The sequence below is a fragment of the Gavialis gangeticus genome, unplaced genomic scaffold (genome assembly GCF_001723915.1).
Source record: "Gavialis gangeticus isolate Ggan-Ray unplaced genomic scaffold, GavGan_comp1, whole genome shotgun sequence".
Classification (NCBI taxonomy): domain Eukaryota; kingdom Metazoa; phylum Chordata; order Crocodylia; family Gavialidae; genus Gavialis; species Gavialis gangeticus.
The window spans coordinates 3,858,233-3,877,365 of record NW_017729026.1 but is presented as its reverse complement, the minus strand read 5'-3'; the positions used below and the strand labels follow the sequence as shown (position 1 = coordinate 3,877,365).

The 19,133-nt window shown below is 41.5% G+C and overlaps 2 protein-coding genes across 5 annotated transcripts in view; one reads left to right on the top strand and one right to left on the bottom strand.

Annotated features, from left to right (window-relative positions):
* The window catches only part of AKAP7 (A-kinase anchoring protein 7), a 180,803-nt gene that overhangs the window by 61,588 nt on the left and 100,082 nt on the right, over positions 1–19,133 (top strand). For all 4 annotated transcript variants that reach the window (XM_019520272.1, XM_019520275.1, XM_019520273.1 and 1 more), the window contains exons 6-7: positions 1,662–1,774; positions 14,071–14,215. In XM_019520272.1, the coding sequence (XP_019375817.1) occupies positions 1,662–1,774; positions 14,071–14,215 (258 nt within the window). The remainder of the gene's footprint in view (positions 1–1,661; positions 1,775–14,070; positions 14,216–19,133) is intronic.
* Positions 5,774–9,705, bottom strand: MSH5 (mutS homolog 5). Its single transcript, XM_019520271.1, has one exon. It carries the CDS (start codon positions 9,687–9,689, stop codon positions 7,248–7,250), a length of 2,442 nt encoding a protein of 813 aa, XP_019375816.1. The 5' UTR covers positions 9,690–9,705; the 3' UTR covers positions 5,774–7,247.

Genomic DNA, 19,133 nt, shown 5'->3' with positions numbered 1-19,133 from the left:
CAGCAGGCACTGGGGAAGTCCTTGTTCCCCCGAGCACTGCCAGGAGTGACCAGGAATAATGGTCACAAGCTGGCAGAGAGTAGATTTAGGCTAGATATCAGGAGGCGCTACTTCACGGTCAAGGCGGCTAGGATCTGGAACCAACTTCCAAGAGAAGTGGTGCTGGTTTCTACCTTGGGGCCTTTAAGAGGAGGCTAGATGTACACCTTGCTGGGGTTGTTTGACTCTTTCCTGCCATGGCAGGGGGTCGGACTCGATGATCTGCTCAGGTTCCTTCCGACCCTAGAGACTATGAAACTGAAACTATATAAGGGGTCTGCATCAGGAGCTGGGAGAACATCTGTTCACCAGGGCACCCCAAGGGAAGACGAGGTCAAATGGTCACAAACTGCTGGAAGGCCGTTTTAGACTGTGCAGAAGAAAAAACTTCTTTGCTGTCTGAGTCTCCAAAGTATGGAATAGGCTCCCCACCAGAAGTTATGCAAGCATTTACTCTGGATATCTTTAAAAAACACTTGGATGCTTATCTTGCTAGGGTAATTTGACCCCAGCTGACTTCCTGCCCCTGGGGCAGTGGGCTGGACCTTATGATCTCAGGAGGTCCCTTACAGCCCTAGCGTCTATAAAATCTATTAAATCTATTATAACACAGATACCTGTTTTTTCAATAAACTAATAAACATGTTTAACTCGACATCCTGTGAATAGTCCCATTGAAGTCAGTACCACAACAGATATAAATATGCATCGTTCTACCTGGTTTGCATGGCTTTCAAGCAAGGTGACTAGCTTTAAATAGTATGCAGTCTAGCAGAGTACAAGGTTACTATACAAGATTATTATAGTAGACTTCATCTTGTCCCGAATTTAAATTGTGGTAATTGTATTTCTAAAAAGTTCATTGTTACATTGCTTTGGGTACATGAGTTGGAGGAGGATAAATTAGTTGACGTTGCTTTGCTCCTTAGCTGTAGAAAAAATGCCATGAAAGAGAAAAAAGTTCTAGTCTTGTCTGTGCGTTGAACTACACATTCTCCTTTACCAATAAGTCTGAACGGCAACAGAGAGAGCTAAAAACAAAGAGAGCTCTTACTTCAACATGTTTGATCCAAACACAAAGAGAGCTCTTACTTCAACATTTTCAAGCTTTGTCCTTCAAGTTTGAGGCAAAATTCTCTAGTTGTTAAACAATATCTTTCACCTGAAATAGGAATGATTATATTATTATCAAATATTATTTGATTAAGGACCACAGAATTTGATAGAAAATAGCTTTTCAAATATAGAAATGCCATTAGCAGTAGCAGTACTTGTGACATTAGGAACTACTTAAATTATAGTAATCTCTGAACAAGATTAATACAAAGTTGCTATTATGGTGGGAGGACCAGATTTTAGAATGGATATTGGTTTTTTAAAAATAGATTGCTGATTTTTTTTGGTGAAGCCAAGCTTGTACTTCCGGCAGCTCCAAATATCAGGTTATTCCGATATGTAAAAGTATGTAACTTTGGAAAGAACTAGAAACCACTTTTACCCTTCCTATTGATTATCTTTGTTTTTTACATGGAGTGGACGTGACTCAGATTACTGTTGAAAGCACATTTGTAAGCACACACAGTATTCAGTATCTTAGTGCCTCTGCATTTCTCCTTCTCCAGAGACCATGAAGAAGATATTTCAAGAAAAGGGCATCTTGGCAGGAGAAAACAGAGCTTTTAAACCCCATTTGACCTTCATGAAATTGTCAAAATCACCAGACTTGCATAAGCAGGTGAGCTCACATTTCATGGAATGCAATAGCAGCTATATAATTTAATTGGGAAGACAAGGGATGAGCACATGAATTTTACTTTATTCATAGTCTAGAGCATCTCAGGCTTGATTTCTTTGTAATCAAGCAGACAGGTAAGACTTTAAAACACTAATATTCTAGATAAATTAATTTTTTAATATACAAAAAATCTGGTCTTAAATGACTGAAGGACTGCATTCCTGATATTCTTTATACATCAATTGTATTTTATCTTGAAAAACAATATAGGAGTTAGAGTTATTGTTTGTGAAATTGTTTAATTGTATCTTAATATTAATTAATTATACAGAAATTAATTTCTGAACAGGACTGCTGACTCTGTAGTCAGGTGCATTTTATAAGAATATGAACTGTCAGGTCTCAAAACACCCAAAACACTTCCTGTGTGTTTTCAACTGTATTTTCTTTTCCCTGTAGTATTCTACATTCCATTCTACTGAGAAAACAGTGATCTTCTAAACCTGTGTGAAAGTCAGTTATTAAGAACATTATATAGTGTGAGAAGATATTGAGAAAGCTGGTCTCCATTATATGTGGGACTGCTAAGCAGTACTGTGATTTCAAGATACCAACTTTAGTAATAGAAGCTATACTGTAAATAAATAAGATTCCAGGCAATCCAGTTGTGTTAATGTGTGTGTGGAATAGTTTAAAACTATGCCATTCTTTTGGCATAATTTTTCCTTTTAGAACACAATCTGTTATTATAGTGTGTTTATTAGAGGTTCTCAATCAGCAACACTTAAACACATGCCTACATCCACTTTATTTCCCTTAAGGTCATGCTTAAGTATTTTTCTGTTTTGAAACCTAAGCTTCCCTTTTAGTTTGCTTCTGATATAAAACTTGTTCTCTTTCAGTGGTAAAGAGGAGATTAAAAAAGTGAAAATTTTAATCATGGTTTTTCATAGTGTAGAAAAGTATCATGACTTTATCTTACTGGGTCACTGACTCCATACTATTTTAAAACTTTTGTATAGTATCAAATACTGTCATGTAGCAAAAAATGTTCCCATTTTTAGCTTTCATTTTTTACATACAGTGATGGGATTACTAATTACAAGGTTATTAGTTATTATTACAGGTATAGAAAATGATACAGGTTGGGTTATTTTCTGTTGATACTGGATGACAGAAAAAGATCAACTGTTAAACAAATAAATATAATTGTCCATATCTGGTATGTGCACAATTAAATAGTAAATTACAAGCTCTATATTTTATTGCATATTCTTTGATAAATTCCGAGATAACTGAGAATTTTCATGTATTCTCTTATAAGTAGCTACAATGTATCTCAGACAAAACTTGTCATTAGTTTCTTTCACTTGATCTAAGAAGAGTTAAAAATTATTAACTCAAAGTTGAAACAGTGGTAAGGAGGAAAAAAACCCCAGAAAAGCAGTCATGGTACAAAAAAGCAAGATCCAGAGTAATATTTTATCCACATTTTTATTTCACTCCATTCACATTTTATGACGTTATTCCAAACTCCATATCACCATAAAACTATTTTCTTCTATCCATAGATAGCATATTGTACCTCTTATTCTATTGCATGACATTGATAAGTAAAATAATGCCTTGAAGTAATAATATTTGTCAAAATGTTATATGAAAAGAAATAGAAAAGGAAAAGAAAAGGAGCTTTTGACAATATTTGTAATAGATACAAGTAAGTGCTCTTAATAAACAATATAAAACAAGCAAACATTCACAAATACATTGGGAATAGATCAAAGAGGTTTAAAAATACTGAAGTAGAAAATTACGTATTTGGATTTGTCATTAAGTGACATAGGCTATAAAACTCCATGGAAGATATGTATTAAACAACAGCCAGTACTATACTATGTGAAGCATATCCATATAAACATTCTTCCCATGCTAAGGAATAGCATTTACTATCATTGTTCACTTTTATTGTGGAACTATTTCTTCTTATAAATCACAAATAAATAAATACTTTTAAAACATAAAACATGGTAAAGGTTACATAATACATTTAAATACTACATTTTAATCAAATTTTCAGATCATACAAGAGTATTACAAGTAACAAAGGAGAAAATCTACAGAGGCAACAGTAAGGAGAGCACATTTCAAAGAAAGAGCTGATCAAAAATAATGGAAAATGTAACTGGTGGATATATTTATATTCAGGGCAGAAGTTGTTAAAATTGAAGGGGTTTCCTTGAAGCAGCCATTATTTAACCCAATCCCCACAGCATGCTAACAGTCTAGCAAACCTCAAAATTAAAATGTTGTAACCTTAGAAAAAAGAAAGTAAAATAAAACTTTACATGACAAGCAAAAGTTTCTTAAAGGGGGCAGCAACTTTTGCTCTTTTAAAGTTAGAAAAAGGTAAAAGATGGCCATTTATATAATGGAATAACAGATAGAAGGATAAAAACTGTAGCCACTGCATCAGTCATATAATTAGTGTTTAACAGGTCAAAAAATAGTGCACCAGCTGGCACTGCCCTATGCACTGAAACTGCCCAGGGCACAGAGTTGCCCTGTTAAACCACTGGACTTCATTTATATTGAGCTAATCAGGTGATAAAAGACTTCTTGGTTTCTTATGCAAGTGAAATAACTTAGGCGAGCGACATAACTTAGTTAATAACTAAGGGAGTGTAAAACAGTTGGCCCTTTTAGTCCAGTAAGACAATTTGGGGGCAAGTGAGGTCACTGAAAACTTTCTTGAAATGCTAATAACATGCTTTTCATTCCTCTGCAGGACTAGACCAAGATAGCATGGTAATACTTAGGCCCTGAACCTTCAAAAACTTATGCATATATAGAGCAATTTCTAAAAAGCGCCTTCTAAAACTGAAACCTTAGACAGAAAGAACCTTGGCCAGGTACCACACCTTTTGTATACATCACTGAGCACACAGTAACTAACTTACAATGTAATGAGTCTATTATTTATGTAGTTAGAGACAGTGCTTCTATTCCTAGTTGACTCCCATTAACTTGCTGTGTGACCTTTTGCAACTCACATTGGCTCAGAACCTCACCCTACCAATGTATTACTTATTTCACAGAGTATTGTGATATATACGTGATAAATTCTATAAGGCAATTTGAGATCCTTCAATACAAGTGCTACAGAACTGGAAATATTAAGTTGATTTCATAGAAGTACTGGGCCACAGTTGAACTTTTCTGATAATTCTTACATACTCAAATCTGAAAGGTAGAATTTTAAACTTATTTTGGATTAGCGCATATATGGCTACAAGGTTTGGTGTAATAATGAAACAAGCCAATAGATGTGTATACGTATGATTTAAGAATGTTGACAAGATAACTGCATGGTTGCTGGATATTATTTTGCAGATACTACTTTTTAATTCAACTGATTACAGCAGTAACTCAATATTACAGTAAAATTTATTGTTGTATTGTTTCATGTTTGTGTTAAACATTTGCCACCACTGTCTTTCCTTGAAACTTAAGTTGTTCATTTTGTGGTCTTATAGTCCACACAACACAGTAAGGGAAAAATTATTACCCTGTAGCCCAAACAAGAGTCCTCTCACTATCAAAATCTTAACTGATGTGCATGTAGTCTGATTCAGATCCATTTTACTTGTCATTATCAATTAACACTAAACAGAGCATAAAATATTTCATACTGAAGTTACAAAATTTCAGGAATTTTTTTGTTGGGTGACTCATACAAACCTTCGTCCACTTGTAGTAATGTTCATATATTTGCCTCCTCGAAAGCATCAACTTCAAGCAAATTCAGCACAGTGGACAGAGTAGCACCATGTCTTCTGTTATCTGTACTGTGAACAGTATTAGCAACTTTTGGCAGTCAGTGAGAGAACTTACTCAGAGGAAATGCCTCTGCTGTTTTGTTTGCATATAACGGCTGAACTGTATTTTACAGAAGAAAATTAGTGATCAGTCCTACTTTTGTTTTACTTATCTATGCTTATTCTTAGATTTTTGTTTGGAACTTGAAAACAGATATTAAAATTTTGACTTAATATATTATTTGACTGCCTTTCTTTTTGCATTTGTGATTTTATTAGTTTTGTATGTTTCTAAAAGTGAGTAGTATTAATGTACCACATAGCTGCATTCTTATAATAGAGCCCTTTCTTCAAGCTGAACTCATCCTCACTCAGTTCTGCCAGCACACACTGATTTTGATCTGCATCATTCAAAGGAGAGATGTAGACACACTGACTTTCTGCTGTGGTTCCTGTTGTAAATCCCATCAACTGCCCTAGTCTTAGCCTCTGTTGCAGGAACAGAGCTTCCAATTAAGGCCATGAATGCTTATCTACTTTAGGTATTATTCCCTTTCCTCAAAGGAACTGTGGCTACTAAGATTCTTTAGCCACTCATTAACTTGGCTTCTTCTGAACAGAGATTGTCTGTTAAGATAAGTCATGTCTGTCATTTTATTATGTGAAAGAACAACCAGTAGAAATTCAGATGCAGCCAGCATTTAACTTTTCATGCGACCAACACTAATCAGAGCTTGAATATGGTTTTCCCCAGAAGTTCCAAACTATAGCGTGCATATAGTGCATATGTATAGCGTGTTTATCATCTCTCTTTGTTGGGAGTGCCATTTTTTGAAGATGGATTATGGTGTAAGAGAAACCATAAAGCAGATGAAATCATCCTCTTTTTTTCTTTATTAGCCTCAATTTCAGTGCTTCACACTCTGACAAATTTTACTTTTTCCTGTTTATGAAGAGTAGGATGCAGTTGTCACTGAAATCTTTTGATGTTGATACTAAACTAAGAGTCACCATAGCATAATACAATAAATTATAAGGGATTGAACATTGCATTCACAGTACTGATAACCTAGGAGGGATAAATCCTAAACTATGATCTTTTTGTCTGATCATCTCAAAGAACTTTATAAACTTTTAAGCTTCAAATTGTGCTCTCAGGTTATTAGATATGCAAGTTATAGATGTGTAGGCAGGGGGATAAAATGCTTAAGACCTTAACTGGAAGATCAGAAATTAGCCTCCCTAACTACCAGCCCTTCTGCTCTGACATCTTTAGGTAAAAAGATCATTTAGCAGACATATTTATAGCTACAGAAGCTGTTTGAAACACAGGAAGTAAACATGCCTTATGTATTATCAGAAGCTTATAAAAATTAAATATTGGGTGTGGTTATAAGTCAAATTAATTACAAATGAATGTCTATTGCAGAAGTTATTTTATCTCTAATTGAGAACATATAATCCTGAATATCTGGCTTTGTGTACTGGATCAGATTTCTTATTTGGAGCTGGAAAAAATGCCAAGAAGGGAAAAAATATTTCATTAATATAAACTTACAGGGAAATTTTAAGTTCCTTCCCTCTCACCCTTTCAGCTCTTTCTACTGAATGAGGGAAGCTTATATAGCATGTCATCCATATTTCTGTGCTTGCACCTATTACAGAACTGAAGCTGCAGAGGGCAGCACCTCCTGATGCATGAACTCCTCTAAATCCACATGGGGGTCCTCTAGGTCTAGGCAAAGAAATTTTTCTACTAGAGATTTGCATCTCTCCAGCTGGTTGTTCTGGGAAGGATGTTCAATACGTCTGATGGGTTTTCCATTTCGAATAAGCTCTGATACTTCCACACCTCGTGCAGTCACTTTGTGTGGCATCCCAGCCAGTGCAGCAATATTAGCAGCATGGCTTACAGTGGACACTCCTTCCTTGAGCTGATAGAAGAATACCAGCTCATGTCCATCTTGATGGGTCTCCATGGTCAGGTACTGCACAAGAGGAGTGTCAGGTAGGAGTTTCAGCTGCATTAAGCTGTGAAAATTAGTGGAGACAAAGACCTGTGGGCATTGAGTTCCCTGGTTGATCCAGTACTTCAGCACAGCAGCCAAAAGAGAAAGGCCATCCACTGTGTTGGTCCCTTTGCCAAACTCATCAATAAGTACCAAGGACCATGCTGTGGCATTGTTCACTGCCTTGGCAACCTGGTTGAGATCAATCATGAAAGTAGAGAGACCCAATGACACTGACTCCCTGCTGTGGATTCTGGTGTAAATCCCATCAACTGCTCCAATTTCAGCCTCAGAAGCAGGGACATAACTACCAATTAAGGCCATGAATGTTATAAGACCTACCTGCTTTAAGTATACACTCTTCCCAGATGAATTGGGCCCCGTGAGGATTTTTATCCTCCCAGTAACCTCTCCACTCTCCACAGGATTGGGCACAAAAGTCTTAGCACATAGCTCCATGAGTGGGTGCCTGCCACCCTTGATGCGGATGCCATGGCTTTGGGTAAAACGTGGCCGGCAGTAGCCATTTTCTCGAGCCATCACTGCCAGAGCTAACAGCACATCCAGGTGTGCTGTGAATTCAATAACATTGCTGAGCACCGCAGACTTCTCCAAGATTTTTGTCTGTAGCTGGTGCATAATAAGTGTTTCCTGATCCCTGATCTCACAGTGCAGATCACCTAGCATGCTGTCTAGTTCCTTAGTCCTAGCAGTTCTATAGTGCAGTTTATCTTCTGACAGGAACATGAAGTCCAGGCCTTCAATCTCAAAGTCACTCTTGTCCACCATTGTGGGAAGCCGTGGAATGGAGAGTAGGAACCCAATCAAGGGGATGTAGATCACACAACAAGAAGGTATACGATTGTCTAGGGTCTCCAGTTCCTTTCTGGCCACCTCTGTAAGGAAGTCTGAGAGACCCATCAGCTTCCGTTTCTTTTCATCGATGGTGGGGTCCACATTGGGTCTGACAGTGAAGCGATTTTCTGAGATGCTCCCTTCAAAATCTATCACTTTGCTGATAAGGCTGGCAATGTAGTGCAGGTCATCTGTGAACACATGTGAGATTGTCTGGAAGAGCTCAATGGTACTGGGCAAGGAACGACATGTGTCTCTAAGGCACACTGCGCTGTACGCTGTCTTATAGAGTGCCTGCCAGTCACTAACCTTTGTGTTGGAAAGAGTCATTCTTCTCAGAATTAGGGGGACATTTTTTATATTCTTGAGGCAGTCTTGAAGGGTCAGGACTGTCTCGTGATTCTGAGCCAGCAAGAAGAACTGGATAACATCTAGCCGTTTGTTCAGCTCTGTCAGGTTCCGGGTGGGCCGCATGAGCCACAGCCGCAGCAGTTTCTCTCCCCACTTGCATCTGCAGCGGTTTAAAATGCCGTATAAGCTGAATCCTTCTTTCAGCCCACTGGCTAGTTTGTACACAGAAGGATGCACCTCACTTTTAAATATCTGAAGGACATAGTAGGTATCTTGGTCCATATTCACAATATCTGTTAGCACATACTTTTTAAAGGCCAAGATAGGGACTCCAACAGTGCTATCTTCTAATTCAACTCCAACCCGTCTCCTGTCAAGAAACTTCAGCAGCCCACCTAGTGCTCGTACCATGAGTGGGCTCTCAAAGGGAATAACGGAGGACAAATAAAGAATTTTCTCTGTTGCAGTCATATGGGAGGGAATAAATGGGAACTGTCTAGATAGTATCCGCTGCTTGCTCACTTCTAGGCCAAAGTCTGCACTGGGAAAGAGGACAATTTCTGGTTTCTTCACAAACTCATCTCCAGTAGAACTGATGTTGGTCAGGAATTTGGCAAAGTGATGGTCCTGCTTGGCACTCGTCACAATGCATCGAGGAAAGACTTCATCAATCACTTTTTGCAGCAGCTTGAGGTGCTCATTATCAGGCATGTCAGGCATGAAATAAACTGAGCAGTCTTCTGTATCATAATAGGTGATCCCCAGTTGCCCTCCGTACCACAACACACACATATGTACCTCAGAACACTCTTCTTCCTCTTCTTGTTTGCATCCAGGCAATGGTGACGATGGAGAAGTGTTGGTCAGCGTAGCAAGGGTGCTCATTCCATCCAATTCTCTGGTTGCTGGTAAAGACAGTTTTTGTGTTGACAGCTTATCCTGTAAGTCCCTTCCTCCACAACAGCTGCCCCTGTTCACCTGTCCACCACCTCATGCCTCCTGATCCACTCAGCGTCCACTCCTTCCCAAGCCACACATCCATACCACAAGACAGACAGACAGACTTGGGAACACATTTGCTCTTTCTCTTGCTTGGGTCCCTGCCCTTTCCCCAACAGCCTGCTGCTGCTTGCATCAGTCCTGCATGCCTCCCCCTTCCCCACACTCCCGATACACACAAATCCTTTCGCTTCAAAAAGGTGAGAGCGGTTAGGTGTGTTGGGTGGAGAGTTAGGCTCTAGGAGGCCCCAGATATCCCTGGCCAGCAGGAATAACAATGAATCTGAGCTCTAACGTACTCTTGTGACAGCAGGAAGTTTTGGGGGCAGTTTGCAGGAATTAAAAGGTAGGAGAGGCCTGTGCTCAGACATATAGCTGCTCATTTGTATAGTCTTTCCACCTGCACTCATGTATGCCAGTTGTTTTTCCTATGGACCCAACTATCCTCGCAGGCATGCATTAGACATGCGCATACAGCACTCCACTGCATCTAGACCTATCCCCCTCTTCTACCTGTGCACACGGCACAGCTCCTGCCTGCTGTAATGGCCTATTGCCACCTGCCAGGCAGCCTCAGAGAACAGCCTTCCTCCTCCCCCTCCTCCCAGAGGCCTTTCACCTTTTGGGAGAGATGCTTTTCAGCAAACTGAAGGCTGGTAGTAATTGCAAAAAGGCCAAGCAGCTGCCACCGGGAGACTGTCGACCCCCCTGTCCCTGTCTCCTTCAGGCGTGGCTCACCCGTGACCCTCCTGAGCGGGGGCTGGACCCTGTCACATAGCACAGAGCCTTCATCAGTGTCCCCTTCCATGCTGTCTCCTCCATGCTCTTGTCTGGGCCTGATGCTCTTTGGCTCTGCCTGTTTCCCTGCCCTGCCCTGCCCACGGGGAGCATTGCCTGGCAACCCCTACCCCATCCACTTCCCAGCCACCCACCGCGGATCGGCATCGACAGCCGCCCTTCCCTGCCCTCACACGGTACAACGGGCTGCAATTTCTTTAGCCGCTGACATGCTGCGGAGAGCACCACTGTCCCACAGGTCTCTCACGTTGCTGCCTCGTAACCAGCCAGGCCTCTATTTGCCCCTGTGAGGCAAGGAAAGTAGTTTCACTGCCTTTCTCAGCTGGCTGCTTGGTGGGCCCTCGGCCTGTATCCTCCATCCCCAGCTTCCTTTTGTCGAAGGTGAAGAAAAGAAGGCATTTCGGTTACCAGGTCAGGCTACTGGCCAGCAAGAGACTCCCATCTCACCCCTGCAGGGAGACCGGGGAACCAGGTATTAGAAAGGCTGGACACTGTTACCTAATGTCGTCACCGAGCACTGCTCCCAAAACCTTTCTGCCACCCCAACTGCCGGATACACTTTCCATCCACGTGCTCACGTACACAGCTCAGTAACGACTGGGGCTTCCTGCTCTCCCACAAACACCTCTACATCCCACAGCTGGTTTTCTGAATTTGATATTGCTCAGCAAGGAGCTGAGGGAAGCCAGATCTGGTATTAGGCCCCTCACCTTAGATGCGCTGCCTAGGCCTTCCTGATAGCGATCCAGCAGGGGGAGCAGCAAGGAGGGAAGTGGAGGGGCTGCCCGGCTGCCTCTGTTGTGGGTGCCACAGTGGCCCCAAGCAGCTGGAAGGCACAACTGCAGCAGGCCAACATCTCTAACCTACTCACTTGGCTACATATGTTAAAATCCAGCTAAGATTTTAAAGCACAGGCACAACAAGACTGCCAGGTGGATGTCATTTGGCACCCTAATCCCACCCACAGATCCCTGTCTCATAAACATAAGCACATTCACATGCCCCTTATAACAGCTCATACCAAGATCTGTGCTCCATCATCAGCGCCATCTGACTGCACCCCTCTGTAACGATCTCTGCACGGGAACACTCATTTGCAGCTGTTCCACCGAGCATTATAGTGTAACTGCCCTGATACACCCACGTGAGCACTCTTCTCGGAGCTATGCGGGCTTTCTGAACAATAGCAGTCCAATTCTGCCCTTCTCGAGAACGACTCCCTATATGCCAGCAGTACTAAGACCCACATCCAGGTACCATCTCATCCCCATAGTAGCTTCACTTCACCCTTCTTGCAACAACTACCACCCTTCAGTTTGGTCACCCCTAGGGTTGCCAAATCTGTTTGAATCTATTCTGGGAGGTTTCATTACATGACATAATGACATGAATGCCTTTACATCAGGAAGGCAAATGCACATTACTGTTATATTTAAAAAACCCACTGGGCTACTATATAAATCTGATTTGATGTTTAATGTTTACTTTAATGGATGCCTTATCATTAATCTCCTGGGTGACTTTCAGCAGTATCCTGGAGATTTATATCAAATTCCTAGAGACTCCAGGGCAATCCTGCAGGGTTGGTAACCTTAGTAACCCTGTCCCCTCCAAAAAACATTCCTCCCAGCACTACTTCCCCAATCACTCCTTCCTAACTCCATCGCAAGCAGCACTCGGTTCCCTGAACAAAGCAAGTCTTCCCTCCATGTATACAGGCATTGTTCCCCGTTTCACAGTCCATCCCCCAGGAGCAATATCTCTTTTTGCAGAGGGTAAGTTGTGGCTTATTTAGGTACCTGGCTTTGGTTTAACCCTAATCAAGGTTCTGTACCCTAACAAGTGTCTTTGGCTGAGAAGGGCTTGAGGTGAGTCACTCTGCCTACTGATTGATGGCTTACTGTGCTTTTACACAGCACTTCCAGCTAGGAGGCAAATAATAGCATTTTCGCTTCAAAATCTCATCTGCCCCACAGGAGTCCTCAACACTGGCACTAGAGTACTAGGCTAGCTACTGAGCATTGCATTAAATAGAGGGTAGGTATTAGCCATGCATGAGGCCCCAAACTACCATACTACATGCTTGACATTAACATGAATGGCCACTAGATGGCATAATTATTCCAGTGTTTAATTACATGAACTGCCACTTCTGACAATGAATTAGTTTGTTAAGAGTCAGAAAACCAAATCTTCACTCTGTTTTAACTCAAACAGAATTCCTCTGAGCATTTTCCTGAGTAAGGGCTAAGTAAGGATTTCAAGACTGGTCACATATTGGAAACTGAGTGATTGTGACTGAAACATCACAAGAGATAGTAGTACAGATCAGATGAAAGGTGCTGGGAACAGATTTTTCTTTTTATTTTTAACACTGCATATTTCTGGTAAGACCACAAGTAGTAAGTATTAGGTGCAGACAGAGTATCTGTTTTTACTGAATATACAAATGGGATGATAAACGATTAATGAGTAAGTAAGAATTTTAGATCACAGACAAAGATCGGGGCTGAGAATACTTGTATGCCTCTGTGTTACATAATGAAAAATGATGCTGACATTAACATTTGTTAATATTTGTGAGTTCTATATAAGGCTGTGTGTACTAATTTTGTTTTTCAAGTTGCAGTTTTGTGAACGTAGAGCGGATTATTCAGATTGTTAACAAGCTGGATGAAAAAGCTTAGTTTGCCTGGGTAGGATCATATTTCCATGCTCTGGGGGAGCAAATGTAAGCTGCCCTAGATAACCAGCTAAGATCCCCCCAATAAGTTCCAAGAAAGCAGTCCTCCGCTGCAAAATGCTGTTATCCCCTAGCCTAGCTGGAGTGTTGTAAGCTACCAGAGTAATAAGTAATTATTTTTACTTAATGGTCTCCCTGCTCTGATCTGGGGAGATAATGGCCTAAAGCAGTATTTCTCAAACTCTGGTTTGCCGACCAGATCTGCCCCATGAAACCATGTCAGCCAGCAGAGCCCAGGGCTACAGCAATTAATGCTGCCACTGCTTCCCTGCCACCAAATTCCAGACCTGTGAGGAGCCCCACAGATCAGATGACAGATCAATGCACTGGATTGTATCAGATGAATCCAGCACGTAGGGCTGAGCTGGTGCTGCTGTGGCTGGATTCAGTGGTGCTGGGGTAACCCTGCACTGGATCATGCCTATGGACTGACTTCAAATGCAAAATCCAGCCAGTAGACAGGCCCCATGCCACACATCTAGATTCCCAGGGCCAGATAGGTTGAGTACTACCAGTCTAAAGGAAGGTGGTATGGCCCACTCTCAGGTATTGTGATAACCATAGCCCAGCCATTGATTGGGCACTTTATTTTTCAATATTCTGTTTTGCATTTAGAAGTTGAAATGAGCTGTTCTAAAAATAAATCGTTCAGTCAGAACCATTGGTAATATTATGAAAGCCCTGTCTCCCAGTGAAGTGACTGTCATTTTATTTTATTATTTAAAGGTGAAAAAAATTGATCCAAACCTGTATAAGAATTTTAAAAGCCATTATTTTGGAAATGAAACCCTGCACCGCCTAGATCTCTGCTCCATGCTGAAAAAAAAGCAACCCAATGGCTACTACCACTGTGAGTCCTCTATCACAGTCGGTAAGTATAATACTATTTTATGTCTTGATTTTATTTAAAATTGAAGAGTTGGATAATCTGTTAGCACTGCAAATATGTGTTTCATAAATCTTGTAATGTTATTCGGTAACCAGTAGATCTAAGCTACGTATTGGAATTTAAGCTACTTATTGCTTGTGGCAGCATCTGGCCATGCATCTCCTGTTGACTACTTGTCAGATTCTTGTCAAGGGATCCAATCACTGAATCTCCAAGCCTGTTAAGCTTCTGAAGTCTAATCTGAGTCTGGGGACTATCCTCAACTTTGGAGCCACTACAAACATTCTGGGGTACAGATTCTCTGCTCAGGATCTGCTAAGAGCCAAGACTCTTCCCAGGGCCAGCGCTGACTTCTCAGACTTCTAGCCTTTTCTAAAATCTCACCGAAGTGGTGAACTTTCTGGTGATACCACTTAGGGTGCAGACCGAAGTGACAATTTTCACCTGATCTGGCCACAGAAGCAGTCTCTAGCTGTGACCAAACACAAGTGCATGACTACAGACAGCTTCAAAAATTGCTGATTGGGTGAAAATCTGACCCCTCAGTGCATGAGGTATCAGATAAAGACATTTCAAAATATAGCGTCTTTTGTAAGTTGTGTTTACAGAGGTCCCAGCCTATCACTGTTTTCAGAATCGGAGGGGAGAAAGGGAGCTGAGGGAGTTTAGTCTGGAGTTTTTTCAGCCACCTTGGAGGGTAGTGTGGGTATATTGGATCCCCCCTGTGGTGGAGAGCTCCAATTCACCCACCCCACTTTTCAGCACCAGTTGGGGAGCCCCAAGGATTAGCTCCCTTCACTGTCTTTCCCCCCTCCCATTCTGAAAACAGCCAGCTTTGGCAGAGAGGCCTGGCCACTGCTGTGGGAACCTGGCTGCGGGCTCCCAGCCACAGCTAGATTCCCCTTCCCCTTGGAACCAACAGTGAACTTCTGTTTGGTCCGGGGCATTATTGTAACTCAGAACGCTTTGCAAAAATGGTTCTGTGTTACAGGTGAGAGCTGCACTTCTGTTTTCACCCTTAACTGTCCAGGTATGACAGATAACTCTTCACTTCTTGAACAATGATTGATAGGCCTGAGTTAATTCTTATTCTGTTAGGTGCTTTAGAAACATATATGAAGACATGAGTTCCTGCTCCCAAAGTTTACAAACTGGGCATGTCTACACATGCAATTTATGCGACTGAATAAACTCCAGGACAATTTGAGCTAGAGTAAGCTAATCTTGATGTCGCTGTTTCCATATGTGTTTAAGCACAGTAATTTACTCTGCCATCAGGTAGTACCTATGTCTGACAGGACTATCCAGTGGCACTGTAAATTAGTTTACACTGGCCTAATTGCTATGCATGTGTAGATGATGATGCTTTATTGTGCAGTAAAATAGTTTACTGCACGGTAAAGTGCATATGTAGATGTGCCCACTAAGACTACAGTGCCATTTGAAGGAAGGGCAATCCATGTAGTGATGGGAAAACATTCAAGTCTACTGCTTCCATCCCTACTAGCTGAGGGAAAGGAAATATTTTCATTTTGGAACTACCTGTTCTGTTTAAAATGGTTAAGATATGAAAAAAAAAAAAGTAACATGAGCAAACTTCCATTTCTGGAAAGCTCTAACCACATTTGCATATTATGTGAAGTCTTTAAGATGTGGTGAGCATTGACGGTTTAAGCCAGGGATGGTCAATCTATGGCATGAGTGCCACAAGTGTCACAGGCTGCTGTTATGTTTGGCATGTGGCAGCACAGTAGCAAATAGGGCAGAGAGCAGAAAGCAAGCACAAATTGGGTGGGGAGCACAAGTAAGGAAGCGGAAAGCAGAACAGCAGATCAGGCAGGAAAAGGGGATTGTCATGGCACCTGGAGAGGGTGTAGGCTTAATTAGTGGCATACCTTCCAAAAACATTGACCCCCACAGATTTAAGCAAACCTTCATCTGAAATTATCCATCTAGGTAAAACAATTTTGATAAAAAATCAAACTTTTTACTGTGTTCCTAATTTGCAGGCCTATATCTAAATAATCCTTTATACCAAAAATGCTCTTCTATTTTTAGATGCCTAGGCAAATATTCAACATATGTCAGTCAGCACATAATAAAAATATACTTATCAGTTACTTTTCTTATAGCTACCTTTAAAGATTCTGTCACTTTCATTCTGAACATCGTGTCACGCCAAATGTGTGCATTCCCAGCCGTTACCTTCTATGAATCAGTAAGTGTTTTGACCAGCTTTTATATAAGTGGTGATATTGGAAATCATCACTGTCTGGAGGACTGGGCAAAATACCAAGAGTCAGAAAAATATCTCATTTTGTCTTTGCACCTAACTTGCCTCAGACAAATCGTAAATCTATTTCTGTTTTTCCATCTGTAAAGCAGAGACAGTAATACTTATTTCCCCATATCTCATGAGAATGTTGAAAAATTACTGCTTATATTTGTGCAGTGCTTTAAATACATAAGGTACTTTATAAATCCTAAGTATTTGTTTTTATTTTTGATACTCAGCAATTCTTAGTTTGAAATTTAAGAATTCTCTTTATTGTCAAAAAAGATACATTTTATAAATATTATATAGACTGCTACAGGGTAAATGGGTAGAGAGATAAAATATTAGTATCTTAGTTTGACCAATGATGGCATTATTACAAAATTAAATGGAGATAATGCTTTTTATTATTTATTAAAAATATCTTATTTACATACATGCCCTCACCTATTTATAAAAGTGGAGAATAGAAGGGGAATATACAAGAATATATGTACCATTTCCTTGGCATGAGTTTAGTATGGCTGCAGTATTCGCAAATAGTAAAATACTCTGGAATATCTCTCTTCAGTTAAACAATTTGTCTAATAAATCTGCCCAAATAAAAGCTGTTCCATAGCAAATATATAAATATTTGACAGCTGTTGGCCATGATACTCAAAGTGTTTGTTTAAGTCTAAGTGTTAATTTTGTATTTGTCATTGGCTGACAGATTTGCCATTATAATCACTAAATTTACAGGCATCTCAGAATGCATAAAGTAGGCTCTTCAATCATTCAGATTTCTTTAAAATATGAATGTCATTAAGACTGCATATAAAAACAATCAATCAACTGTTGTCACAGCAAGAGTGGGATATTTGGTTGGCTTTGACTCAGTCATTTTATGACAGTTTCAGAGATAGTCATTTTTGTGACCTGAAACGAATCTTTCCTTTTGAGAGAAAACTGAATTATTTTAATTTAATTAATGGAAGGGATTTCTGTGGCCACACCAATTGGGCCTAAATGTCTGTGAAATAAGCATCAGCACACCCTGTTGAATAAATTGTTTTATTTTTACCCCTTTTCATGGTAAGAAGCTAATACACAGATAGATTGAGCCACTTGCCTGTATGCTAACATTTTTTTTTGGTTTTGTAGAAATGGATATATTGATCTGATCTGATGAAAGGCGTGTTTTTGACAGACAAGTTAAAAAATTAATTATTGAGTCTCAGACAAAGGAAAACTTAATTGAATTGTGAGTTAAAATATAGTTTGAATAGATTTTTTTCTAATCTATTTTGTTCCAAAAATATTTCAGTGTTACATTAGCCACATACATATATGAATTTACTCCAGCCTAGATTTACTCTGGTGTAAGCAACTCCCGAGTAAGGGTTTTTGGGCAGGTGTCTACACATGCGGGATTAGGGACCAGATTTGCACCGAGTTCCCTGCAGCTTTGCAGTGGGCCCCTGCCGCCACTGGCGGGGGGGTGGTGCTCCAGCCTCTTCCTGGGTGCTAGCCCAGGGGCTGGCAGGGAGCACTGGGCCAGGAAACAGCTGTCTCCTAGCCCTGGGGTGGGGGGCGTTGCCTGCTGTTGGGGTTGGGACAATGTTCCCTTGCCCTGGCAGCAGGGAGCTCCTGGCCCTGGCTCCCTTATCAGGGGCACGGGGCTTGGAAAGAGCTGCAGGGGAGGAGCAGGGTGCTAGGACCTATCTCACCCCTGTAGCTCTCTCCAAGCCCTGTGCCTCAATCACCTGATCAGGGCACGAGGCTGGGACTTGCTCCTGACTGGAACAGTTCGTGGCCAGTCCTGGGCTGCGTGGGGAAGTTTGCATGTACAGCCCAGAGCTGGCTGGGGACTGTCTGAAACAGGACAGTCTCCAGCCACCTCCAGGCTGCACATGCTTCCCTGCACAGCCTGGGGCTGGCTGGGAACTGTCCCCATCAGGGGGCTTGGAATAAGTTCCTAGCCCCAGCTCCACAATCGCAGAGCTGAGCAGAGAACAGTCTCTCTTGCCCCCGCCAGCAGGGAGCTCCCAGCGTGAATCCATGGTCACGGGACACGGGTTGGGAGACTCTTCTCTCTCAGCCCAAGCCCGTGACTATGGAGCTTAGCCTGGGAGATAAGTGTCTCCCAGCCCCCCACTCCCCGATTGCGATAGTGAAGCAGGGGCTGGGGATAAGGATCTCCCAGCCCCTGGTCCCCGATCATGATCTGGGAGCAGGGAGCTTGGAGATTCCTACTGCTGGGGCAGGGGGATATAGTTTCTGCCTGGGCTCCTGTGGCAGAGCCTGTCCTGGCAGCAGGCAGCTTCCTGGGGCAGGGAGCTATCTTCTGCCTCCTGGTAGATGGCTGACTGGGAGCAAATGCTGCTTGCTCCTGGTCAGGCATCTACACAAGCACTATGGTGTCATTACTAATCCCAAGTAAATTTGCTACTTGCATTTGCAGGTAGCAAATTTACTTGGGATTAGGGAAGTTTACTTCAAAGTAAGTATGTGCACCCACATGCAAGTAAGTAGACCTGCATGCTTACTTTGCAGTAAACTATGCTAATGTGAAGTTAAGTGTCTTGTGTAGATGTGCCCAGAAAGAAGTTTCAGCAGTTGGTGTGTGCTCTTCCTGGATGGAAT